The following is a 12778-nucleotide window of genomic DNA, read 5'->3' as shown; positions in this document are numbered from 1 at the left end:
TGTGATGTGTATTTGTATTCAGTCCCCTTTACTCTGATACCCCTAACTAAAATCTAGTGGAACCAATTGCATTCAGAATTGAGCTAAATTACTAAAGAGAGGCGACCTGTGTGTAATTTAATCCCAGTATAAATACAGCTATTCTGTGAAGCCCTCAGGTTTGTTAGAAAACCTTAGTGAACAAACAGCATCATGAAGACAGGTCGGGGGATAAATAAATAATAAATTAAGATACGGTAAGTTTAACGGCTTCCCAGCCTGGCCTATAGCAGAATGATAGCCGGGCAATGGTTGCGTTATGCTGATTGGATGTCATATGACGTCCAGCAGGATAAGCTTTGCAGCAATCGGTGTGTCACACACCACAACTCTGATGTAGGCAAAGAGTGCCCTGTATTAAAGTCCTTGACCACTAGAGATCCGCGCTATAGTCGAATGACGGCTACAGCGCGGACCTGCAGTGCCGGGAAGACGTCTATTGACGTCGTCCCGCGCACGAGCGTCGCGCTCTGTGACAAGCGAGTCTGAGACTCGCCTGATCACGGATTGGAGCAAGGGGGGGGGGGGGGGTGGTTCAATCCCGACCCCTTACCATGTGATCAGCTGTCAGCCAATGACAGCTGATCATGTGACAGAGCCGGAAAAAAATAAAAATAAAAGCCGCTCACTGGCGGCCATGAACGGGACATCAGTCCCGATCACGGCCAGCTTATCAGTGCCCACCTAAATAAAAAAAGTGCACCCCATCAGTACCCACAATCTGCCTCAACAGTGCTGCATCCCAGTGCCACATATCCATGCCCATCAGTGTCACCTATCAGTGCCCAGCAGTCCCATCCATCAGTGGTACCTATCAGTGCCCCTTCGTGCCACCCATCCGTGCCATCTTATCTGTGCCCATCTTTGCCCATCAGTGCCACCTTATCTGTGCCTATTGGTGCCACCTTATCTGTGCCTATTGGTGCCACCTTATCTGTGCCTATTGGTGCCACCTCATCAGCACATTTCAATGAATGAGAAAAATGACCCGTTTGCAAAATTTTATAACAAACTATGAAACATGACTTTTTTTGGCATTTTTTGTTTGTTTAGCAAAAAATAAAACTCCCAGCTGTAATTAAATACCACCAAAAGAAAGCTCTATTTGTGGGAAAAAAAAAAAAATTATAAAAATGTCATTTGGGTACAGCGTTGTATGGCCGTGCAATTGTCATGCAAAGTGCATCAGCGCTGAAAGCTGAAAATTGGTGTGGGCAGGAGGGGAGGGGTTAAAGTGCCCAGTAAGCAAGTGGTTAAAAGCAGGGATAGGTTATTAAAACTTTGAACGTCTCACGGAGCACTGTTCCATCCATCATCCACAACTGCAAACCTACCAAGACATGGCCGTCCAGAGAAGCAGCCAAGGTCCATGGCAACTCTTGAGGAGCTGCAGAGATCCACAGCTCAGGTCCACAGGACAACTATTAGTCGTGCTCTCCACAAATCTGACCTTCATGGAAGATTGGCAAGAAGAAAGTCATTGTGGAAAGAAAGCTGTAGGTCAAATTTGTGAGAAGCCATGTGAGGGACACAAACAAATAAAATCAAAACGCTATGTGTGGCGGAAAACTAACTGCACATCACTCTGAACACACCATCCCCACCGTGAAACATGGTGATGGCAGCAGCATGTTGTGGGGATGCTCTTCTTCAGCAGGGAAAGGGAAGCTCTTTAGAGTTGATGGGAAGATGGATGGATCCAAAAATACATGGCAATCTTAGAAGAAAACGAGTCTGCAAAAGACTGGGGTGGAGGTTGACCTTCCAGCAGGACAACGACCCTAAACATACAGCCAAAAAAAATGTCTAGACGTGCAAAGCAGGGAGACATCCCCAAAAAGACTTGCAATGAAAGGTGGTTCTACAGAGTATTGACTCAGGGGTCCTGAATACAAGTGCACTTTTCAAATTTGTAAAATAAAAAAATAAAATCTTCCCACTTCACAATTATGCGCCACTGTTGGTCCGTTAAATAAAATCACAATACATTTAGGTTTGTTTGTAACATGACAAAATTAAGGGGTATGAACACTTTCAAGGCACTCTTAGATGTTACTGCAAACGTGCCATTACTGACCTGAATATTGTCAATTCCTTGCTTGGCTGTCACAGCACTTAAGTTGCAACTACTCTGGAGTAGAAGAAACTGAACTCCTGCACACTCGTTTCAGGTCAGCAATTTAAATGGATCAAAAGCAATTGGGTCAACATGACAACCAAGCAGCTAGCATTTTGATTAGGTCAGCACCAAGCCACAGAGTGCCCTCTAGTGGCTAGTCTGAAATTCTCCAATACAGTAACAAATATTGAATATGTGAAGTCAGCAATCCCTTTACTGTAAACACTGGAAAACGACCCACAATATGCTCACTAAAATACATAAACCTTTCCTTTAGGGCTTAATCATTCTGGGGTCTTTACTGATTTTATTTTGATTAAGGATAAGTTAGTGGCACATAGAATGGGTTGAAGAGGAGTATCTGCACCACAAAATGCAGAAAGTCCATAGGGCACTACAGGCAGAGCTGTTCCCAGAAGTAAGCCAGCCATTATAAAAAAAAAAAAAAAAAAAAAGAAGAAAAAAAAGTAAAGTCAGGAGGAAGCTGTATCCGGAGCCTTGTTTCAGGCATGTTAAATTATTCTCCACTGGAAAAGCACCCCTTCTTCCCTGAAGGTATGGCCAGACCTTATGGCTACTACTTGTAGACATGAAAAAGGTTTACCAGCACCAGGGATGCCCCACTAAATTTGAGAGATTGGGGGAGGTTGGCTTAATGCACCAGTAGACCTGATTATAGATCGGATATTTGGGTAAAATACAGATAATTGCTATCAGACTTGAGCGCAATATTAATTATTAGCACGGTCATCTTTTTTTCAGCCACTGGGTGGGCTGCAAGTTCTTATTGAGTTCTATGCAGTTAGAAGCTGTAATTGTATTTTGTACAGTACAACTGCATTCTTTTGTGAAAATATACTGCACATGCAAGTGTAAAAAACACACACCTCTTCCAATAAAAAAAATAAAAAAAGTCAAGACACTAGGAATAAAGCCAAAATCTCATGCATGGTTTTATGATTGTTTTTATTCTGTAAACTCCAGTTTGCACAGAACAGGACAGTGCATGATGCAGGACATGTTTGTGGGTGCCCGGGGGGACCAGGTGCAGACTGTGGTCCTCGGATCCCAGCAATCTGAACAGTGCAGCAACATCTACATAAACCTTTGACATACAGGACAAAAAGCAGTCATTTGTGGTGTTTTCGCCGTGTATTGACGGAACACAGAACGACAGAAAAGTCACAAAAACATACTACAGTCAGAGGAAAAAGTGCCTTTATGCTAAAGCCGAGAACGGGACAGAGGGGCACAGCAAGTGTGGCCGTCTGGAAGGGCTGCTCCGAGTCAGTGCCGGTGCTTCTTGATGAAGTCAATGAGACCATTTGTGGAAGAGTCGTGGGAGGTGACGGCTGCGTCACCCTCGAGTTCCGGCTCAATCTTCTTTGCCAGCTGTTTACCGAGCTCCACCCTGTTCAGGAAAATGTTGGTCAGAATATAATCAGGCGAGTGCTTAGATTGTCATGCTAAAAAATATGGGATGCCTAGTTTCCAATTTATAAACACCACCCAAAGTCCGTATTGTAAAATAATGGCAGGGGAGTGGACTAGTTCTGGAGTGTGATTTATAAACAGTGGCCCAAAAATCCCCTTGGGTGGCAAGTGCCCCCACCAATGGTTGTGAAATTAGAGATATATATATATATATATATATATATATCTCTATCTATCTGAGTAGCTCTATACCATGTGAGGCTATACTTGTGTAAGAGTTTTTGCCCTACTCCCCATTCCACTATCCTTGGCTCTGTCTTCTGGGTGGTCCCTCGCTGTCTTCATGTACATTGCATCGCTATTGGTTCTGCATTGTACTTGATGACATAACTGCAACCAGGAGCCTGGTGGAAGGGGGGGGGGGGGGGGTGCGAAAGTGTATCGCTTCCAAATCTCTTAGAATTAGGTTAGTTCTTTATTGTCAAAGAAAAATCTCTCACATTACTCAAAATTTTTTAAAGTGGGACTCTGGGTGAAGAAACAATAAAATAGACCTCTAGGTCTCTGATGGACCCTCCTCTGCAGTCTGCAGAAGCAGTGCTGCACAGTTTCCACATATACAGCATCTCAGAAGTGAGTACACCCCTCAAATTTTTGGTAAGTATTTTATTCTATCTTTTCATGTGACACTGAAGAAATGACACTTTGCTACAATGTAAAGTAGTGAGTGTACAGCTTGTATAACAGTGTACATTTGCTGTCCCCTCAAAATAACTCATAGCCATTAATGTCTAAACCGCTGGCAAAAAGCTGCAGTACAGTAGCCAAGACCACACAGCGGTTTAACAGGACAGGTTCCACTCAGAACAGGCCTCGACCTGGTTTACCAAAGTTGAGTGCACATGCTCAGCGTCACATTCAGGGGTTGCCTTTAGGAAGTAGACGCATGACTGCTGCCAGCACTGCTTCAGAGTTTGAAGGGGTGGGGGGGTCAGCCTGTCAGTACTCAGACCATACGCCGCACACTGCATCAAATTAGTCTGCATGGCTGTCGTCACAGAAAGAAGTCTCCTCTAAAAAGATGAAAAAAGCCTGCAAAAACAATTTGTTGAAGACAAGCAGACCAAGGACATGGATTAAACTTATTTGGTTCAGATGGTGACAAGCGTGTGTGGCGGCAACCAGGTGAGGAGTACAGAGACAAGTACATCTTGCCTACAGTCAAGCATGGTGGTGGGAGTGTCATGGTCTGGGGCTGCATGAGTGCTGCTGGCACTGGGGAGCTACAGTTCATTGAGGGAACCATGAATGCCAACATGTATTGTGACATACTGAAGCAGAGCATGATCCCCCCTCTTCAGAGACTGGGCAGCAGGGCAGTATTCCAATATGACAACCTCGAACACCTTCAAAAGGACCACTGCCATGCTAAAGCTGGCGGGTAAAGGTTGACTGGCCAAACATATCCCCAGACCTAAACCCTATTGAGCATCTGTGGGGCATCCTTAAAGTGCTTGTATAAACAGGGGGGGGGGTAAAAAATTACCTTAGAACGAAGCATTGGCATCGCATCCCAGTCACTGCCGAGGGAGCTGACGTTTCCCCCTCTGCATTTCCTTTGGGTTCACGGCTTTGGTGCTGAGTGGCAGTACCATAACATCAATCCTGCGCATGGGAGTGGGAGTCCTCCCTAACGGAGGGTCTGGCAGCATCCGCCAGACCTTTGGAGTGCATGCGCTGCCGACATCAGCGGCTGCATGCAAGGTGAATATCTCCTAAACCTGTGTGGTTTAGGAGATATTTTATCTATAGGCAAGCCTTATTATAGGCTTACCTGTAGGTAAAAGTGTTCTAAAGTGGTATACAACCACTTTCTTTAAACAGAACACAAGGTCTCCAAAATCCACCAGCTCCATGATGTCATGGAAGAGTGGAAGGGGAATCCAGTGGCAACCTGTGAAGCTCTGGTGAACTCCCATGCCCAAGAGGGTTAAGACAGTGCTGGAATATAATGGTGGCCACACAAAATATTGACACTTTGGGCCCAATTTGGACATTTTCAAATAGGGGTGTACTCACTTTTGTTGCCAGCAGTTTAGACATTTTAAGTTAAGGGCACAGCAAATTTACACTGTTATACAAGCTGTACACTCACTACTTTACATTGTAGTAAAGTTTAATTTCTTCAGTGTTGTCACATGAAAAGATAGAATAAAAATATTCACAGAAATGTGAGGGGGTGTACTCACTTTTGTTGAATATTGTATACAGGAGGGAAGCAATATTGGATAGGACCATGGTTCAGGAATTTACAAGGGTGGGGGAGGTGGCAGGAAGGATACTCACCCCCATTGGTCGTAGCTGTTGATATCCCACACAACGCCTTGGACAAAGATTTTGTGTTCATACATGGCTAGAAGTGAAGAAAATAAGGATACAGAGTCAGAAGTGCGCATGTATAATACATATACAAGCTTTACAGAGAAAAAAAAACAAACAAACAAACACAAAAACCACACAATGGTTACCGATTAAATTGCCTAAGGTGAATGGGTCCAGTTTGGTGAACACGATGGAATTTGTTGGTCGGTTCCCCTCAAAAACCTATAATAAAAAAAAAAAAAAAAAAAAAAAAAGAAGTGATTTTATGCACAGACTGACATAACATCTTGTATCATACCATATCAAGATGCCCTCAGTACCCGCCCAAACATCAGTGTTCCCAGCCAGTCAGTCCCCCTTCAGTACCTGGCCACATTCTCCCTTGCACCAGACATACCCAAGTGGCAGCATTATCCCCGCCTTTGATCACAAGTCAGGTTGGACTTTTCCACAGACCACAAAGTGGAGTATTGTGCCCACGTTATGCAGACATCTCCATCTACTTGCAGCTCAAAGTGATTCAGTTGGTGGGCAGCAAAGACAAAGCCAACATAGGAGGGAGAAAGGGGGGGGGGGGGGATTGAGAACATTCCTTAATCCTTCTCTGCAGCCTCACCTGCACTACAGAATGAGCAGGAGGGCTCTAAACAGAGCCCCCTCAGCCCACCCCCACATACTTACCCGAGCCCCCTCAATCCAGCAGTGTGCAAGAGAGCAGCAGCAGCCATTGGCTCCCACCACTGTCATACACAGCGAACGAGAGCGGGGCGGAGCAAGGATGAGCGGCACCACACACTCTGTATGTGAATAGACAGTGCAGCAGCTTGGGTGGTACTTGCTATGGGGGGGGGGGGGCACTCAGCAGGGGCCAGAGAAGAGGATAAGGAATGCTCTTTATAATGGTTTTGCACAGTGCAGGAAAGTATTACGTTTCTTTATTTTAACCTGCCTTTAATATCACCAAGTGAAGCTGCTTAAAATGTGGTCAGGGATTCTAGGCATCAACCACCTGCCATAACAAGAGAGTGAAAGGCTATAAAAGTAATGAATTCATGAAAATCACCTTATGTGGAAGCAGCTTCTCCAGTGTCTCTCCACTCAGTCCGGAGGCCTGCAGTTCAGCTTTGGCTTCTGCTGTAGACTTTCCCTTCATCAGAGCCTCTGTCTGGGCCAGGAAGTTGGCCAACAGGATCTAACAAAACAGAAGATCAGTTACAAGTGCAGCGGAATCTGACACCATCTAAAGGACTACAGTCTTTTCCAATAAAAGAATTAGAGACAGAGCTGATCAGAGCTGCCATTTGAGAGATTCTGGGGAAAAAAAATAAAATAATTGATAACAAAACCATCAGGTGTGCCATAATCCCCCCAAAGTCTAAATTAGTCTCAATAGCTGTATATGGTTGGGGTGGTTGTTTTGGCCATGGGCAGACAAGCTCAAAACACAGAAGGAGTTGGCGGAATTCAGAAATTCCTGTAGGAGAGTTCCGCTGTCTCACCTTGTGGTGCAGCTCATTCCTGATTGGATGTTGGGACTTTACTGGAATCAGGAAGTCACATGGAATCTTGCGAGTTCCTATAGCGAGAAATTAGAATTAGTAAAATGAAAGCGGACCTCCAGCCTTCCCTTCAGTCCTGCAGTTGTACCGGCTCCTCTCCTGTACTGACATTGCTTACTCTGATTTCACTGCACCCTGAGCTTCTCAAGTCAGAGCCTGCCTCATTGCCTGTCTGAAGGATGTCCAGTGTCATCTAGCCCTTTCCTTCCCCAGCCTGACTGTCCCATCCCTTCCATTCATTGGATTTCAGTTCTTTCAATCCAGGAGACTTGTATCACATGCGGGTGTTCTAATACACAGTGATATCAGACCACCCTACATAAGAGGTGCAAAGAAAATACTTTAAGGGGTCTACAAAGTTGGGACATGCCAATTCCTATTAACACTAATGTCAATTAGATTTTAAACCCAGTCGAGGTTGGTTTCCCTTTAAAGTCATGTCCATATGGCACATACCAACCTTGATGTATGAGCTGATAAAAGGCATGCTGCCCATTGGTTCCAGGCTCCCCCCACACTACAGGCCCGGTGTTGTAGTCGACACGAGCCCCTGACTTGGTGATGTATTTCCCATTGGATTCCATGTCACCCTTTAAAATGGGGGAGAAAAAAATAAAATTTTACATTCCCAGTCAACTTATTGCAATTAATCAGGAAACAGTTGATCGCTGGCTTACAGACCTGCTGGAAGTAGGCAGCAAAGCGATGCATGTACTGGTCATAGGGGAGCAGGGCCTGGGTCTCACACCCATAGAAGTTGATGTACCAGACGCCCAGCATAGCCAGGATTACTGGGATGTTGTTTTCCAGAGGAGAATTGTAGAAGTGATTGTCCTGTAACATGGGGAATGTCAGTGAAAAATATAGCAAAATACTTTAGAATGACAGATTAATACCCAAATTGGTAATTTTTAGCCCTCTGAACCCCAGTGAAGAGATTTCCCCTCACTTCCTGTCCCATAGCCAAACAGGAAGTGGGGAAAAAAAAAAAAAAAGTCAATGGAAGATTGTGCCTTCATTATGGTTTTGGCTCTATGTACACTTAAACAAACCAGACCCAATAATGTAGAGGAGCTGAAGGCAGCCATCAAAAGAAACCTGGGCTTTCATAACACCCAAGCTGTGCCACAGGCTGATCACCTCCATGCCATGCTGCATTGATGCAGCAATTCATGCAAAAGAAGCCCTGACCAAGTATTAAGTGCATACTATAGCCCTCAAAATATCCACTCTGCTCGCATTTGGCAAGTGGAATTTAGCAGAGGGCAACAGAGGAGCAGGGGCAGACAGTTTCCTGGCTGATCACTTCTGGAAGCAGCCATCAGAGCGGCCCAGATGAGGGCTCCCTGCCCCCAGACCACTGATGTCCTGTAACAAAAGGCTGCACCGCTACTTGCAGAAGCGATCAGCCAGGAGAATCTGGAGGTTGGATCGCAGAGTGGAAATCCCTGGCGAGACACACTTTGTGTACGAGTAGCTCCATTGTCAAAGTTCCACCTCCTGAACCAGCAAGCTATTAGAGTAGCTGGTCTAGGAGGCAGGACTTTGACAGCATAGCCATTCATATACAAGATTCATGAGATAATTTACGAGGGCATGTTTAGGGGTGGGACAGGGTAACCGGTGACCAGTAACTTAAGGCCTGGCTAGTGGCTCAGGACTTAAAATTTTGAGCCCTGCTATACTGTACATGGACACTTTTCAGTAAGCATTGCCGTATTATACATTTTTTATTGGTCTTAAGTAATATTCTACATTTTGGGTTCTCATTAGCTGCAGCCACACCCACACTAAAGCTAGGAAGGACCAAGATGCAGACTGGGGCTGGTTTAGCAGCAGACTGCTTAGCAATATGCTTTACTAAAATCTGCATCCAATATGCAGAGAAAAAAAATAAAATAAAAACGCATTTGGTAGCTTCACTTCAAGAGAGGGAAGATTCCTAGCAGAAGCGGTTTATACGAGATTGCAGGCTTTAAAACTCCCAGCCATGTGCATGCAAAATAAGAGAACACAAAAGAATCACACATGCAACCAGGACCTTCCAGGCTGAGAAAACAGTTGTAAAGGTGGTCTAATGAGCATAGTGGTTACTTACCATCCAGTGAGCTCCTGCCAGAAGTTTCTCAAAGTTATCATAACCTGTAAACAAAAAATGGTAATGCATAAAACTGCCACTTGCTTAAACCAACCAGGGTTCTTTATGGAGGTTCCTTGAGCAACAGTCAGTTTCTGCCTTGCAGATAAACACCAATTTTTTTAGCCATCTTCCCACTGATTACCAATGCAAGTGCCATTTTGCCCACTAACCAATGTAAAGGAGCATTTTCCCCACTAGCCATTATTTTAATGTACCCAGAGTTGTGACTATAGTAATTCATGTTAGAGGCTCCGATACCTGCAAGTCATTTCAATGGTTCTGCCAAAAAAAAAAAAAAAAAAAAAGAAAAATACAAAGCACCAACTTCATCATGTATCAATAACGGGACAACACACACACGAAAAAGGCCTACTGGGAAAGTAGCGGACTACAGTAAAATGGCACCCATCAATATTGCAGCTGGCCCATGCTAGCAGGCCATTTATAGGGGCACACATTGATGTCAGTTTTGGGCAGATCCTGAGGACGTGCGTGCACACGAAACACGTTGAGTTAGGCCTGTACATGCTGACGTAATACCGCCGAATCAGAGTCTGATCGGCGACCTCTGAAGACTGCAATTTTATATAGATAATCTGCACTTTTGGGACTTTGTTAGCACTTTAAGGATGGTTGCCACCTAGTGATGATTACCCCTCATTACATGTATTGTTTATATGGTAAACTGTTTTAATAGGAATTATGAATGCCAGCATATTATATATGCATGCAGAATTTCCAAGCACTGCCCTGTCTTTTTACATATGAACTTGTACTTACCAATATGAAGGGCAATTGAGAGACCAATTGCAGACCAGAGAGAATAACGGCCTCCGACCCACTGAAAGAATATAGTAGTTTAGTTAAAAAATGAATACTTTTGTATATATTAAAAACACATAATCCATTTAAAAAAAAAAAAAAAGGTCAGCACTCAGAATAGATTGCCTTGACATTGAAACGCTCTCTGACCTTTCATGCGTAGAGTAGACAGTCAGCCCCCAGAAGCATAAAAAAGGTCAGGCCTGAGAATAACTAGCAGAAAGTAGAGAGGTCGTGTTACCCGACAGCTGCCTGTAACCTGGGATCTCCAGACTGCGGGCTGCTGAGTACAGAGGAGATTCCCACGGAGGTAGCAGTATGGAGTTATGTGAAATGGTTTTTGCTTTTCAGGTAAAGAAACACAAATCACATTTTGTATACCAGAGTTTTTCAACCTTCCCAGTCAGTACGGCCTTAACGTTTTTTTTTGTCTCAAAGCACCCCAGTCTAGTGCCACGTACACATGATCAGAATTTGGGGCGGAAAAAAGCTGATTGTTTTTTCGACGGGATTCCGCTCAAGCCGTCTTGCATACACACAAAAGTTCTCAATTTTCGACTGTAAAGAACATGGTGACATACAACACGCTGAGAAAAATAAGTTAAATGCTTCGGAGCACGTGTAGGAATTGTGTGTAGGAATTTGTACACAATCACGTTTTCCGACCAAAAGCTCTCATCGGATGTTTGCTGGCGGAATTTCTGATAGTGTGCCCAGGGCATAAGACTTGGTTCACATTGCTGAGTGTTGGGGGGGGGGGGGGGGGGGGGGGGGGGGAAGAACACAAAAAATTGCACGTATTCGATATGCAGACTTACTGGAAATTCTAAGCATTGGTAAGCAAGGTACATTTTAGGTGAGCCTTTAATATAGGGGTAAAAGCAGGTGGTTGAGCTGGTTTTACCATTTCTCACGACACCCCTGCGCCTGACCCCCCCCCCCCCTCAATACTGCTGGGCCTTTAAATAAGACCAGGGTAGGTAACCTTAGCACTGCCACTGGTGAAAAACTACAACTCCCACCATGCCTCTGGCATAACATATGCCATACATCTCAGCAATACATGCACATTTTATCATGTTTCATCCCTTTAAAAAGTCCCTACAAGTAAAGAAAATATATTTGTTAGTCTGCCAGAAATTCACTCAGCTCCCAAGTCCTGTTGTGGAATATCATGCAGTGCATCTGGAAAGTATTCACAGCACTTGACTTTTGCCACATTTTGTTATAGCCTTATTCCAAAATTGATTAAAATTCATTTTCCTCAAAGTTCTACAAACAATAATGCATAATGACAACATGAAAGAAGTTTGTTTGAAATCCATGTACATTTTTTAAAATAAAATATCCCATGTACAGAAGTATTCACAGCCTTTCCTCAATACTTTGTTGAAGCACCTTTGGCACCAATTACAGCCTCAAGTCTTTGAGTAGGACACCAAGCTTGGCACACTTTTGGGCAGTTTTTCCTCCCATTCTTGATTGCAGGACCTCTCAAGCTCCATCAGGTTGGATGGAGAGTGTCAATGCACAGCCATTTTCAGATCTCTCCAGAGATGTTCAATTGGGTTCAAGTCTGGGCCACTCAAGGCCATTCAGACTTACAGTCCTGTAGCCACTCCATTGTTATGTTGGCTGTGTACTTAGGCTCATTGTCCTGTTGGAAAGTTAACCTTTGCCCCAGTCTAAGGTCGGGAGCAGGTTCTCAAAGATGTCTGTACATTGCTGCATTCATCTTTCCATCAAGCCTGACAAGTCGGTCAGTGCCTGCTGAGGAAAGATCCCCACAACATGATGCTGCCACCACCATGTTTCACTGTAGGGATTGTATTGGCCATGTGATGAGTGGTGCCTGGTTTCCACCAGACATGACCTTTACCATTCAGGCATAAAAGTTCAATCTTTGTTTCATCAGACCAGAGAATGGTTTCTCATGGTACGAGAGTCCTTCAGGTGCCTTTTGGCAAACTCCAGGCAGGTTGTCATGTGCCTTTTACTGAGTGGCGGCTTCAGTCTGGCCACTCAACCATACAGGCCTGATTGGTGGAGTGCTGCAGAGAGTTTCTTCTTGACAGTTCTCCACAGAGAAACACTGGAGCCCTGTCAGAGTGACCATTGGGTTCTTGGTCACCTCTGAATAAGGCCCTTCTCCCCCGATCAGTTTGACTGGGTGGGCCGCTCTAGGAAGAGTCCCGGTGGTTCCAAACTTTCATTTACAGATGAGACAATTAGGACCTTCAATGCTGCAGAAATCTCTGTAGACCTCAGACACAAATCTGGAGA

At 44.5% G+C, this 12778-nt stretch overlaps 1 protein-coding gene across 1 annotated transcript in view; it reads right to left on the bottom strand.

The window, feature by feature from the left end:
- Nucleotides 1–3105: 3105 nt before the first annotated feature.
- Nucleotides 3106–12778, bottom strand: part of GPI (glucose-6-phosphate isomerase) — a 37962-nt gene continuing 28289 nt past the window's right edge. Inside the window, exons 10-18 of the mRNA XM_077452968.1 lie at nt 10454–10514; nt 9632–9675; nt 8215–8367; nt 7994–8123; nt 7474–7550; nt 7038–7166; nt 6121–6196; nt 5939–6005; nt 3106–3569 (exon numbers count right to left, since the gene is read on the bottom strand). Of these exons, the coding sequence (XP_077309094.1) occupies nt 3446–3569; nt 5939–6005; nt 6121–6196; nt 7038–7166; nt 7474–7550; nt 7994–8123; nt 8215–8367; nt 9632–9675; nt 10454–10514 (861 nt within the window). The 3' untranslated portion in view covers nt 3106–3445. The remainder of the gene's footprint in view (nt 3570–5938; nt 6006–6120; nt 6197–7037; nt 7167–7473; nt 7551–7993; nt 8124–8214; nt 8368–9631; nt 9676–10453; nt 10515–12778) is intronic.

This window comes from Lithobates pipiens, unplaced genomic scaffold (genome assembly GCF_037356315.1).
Source record: "Lithobates pipiens isolate NorthernLeopardFrog02 unplaced genomic scaffold, aLitPip1_a1.2 Scaffold_10, whole genome shotgun sequence".
Classification (NCBI taxonomy): domain Eukaryota; kingdom Metazoa; phylum Chordata; class Amphibia; order Anura; family Ranidae; genus Lithobates; species Lithobates pipiens.
This window is presented reverse-complemented; position numbering and strand designations above follow the sequence as displayed.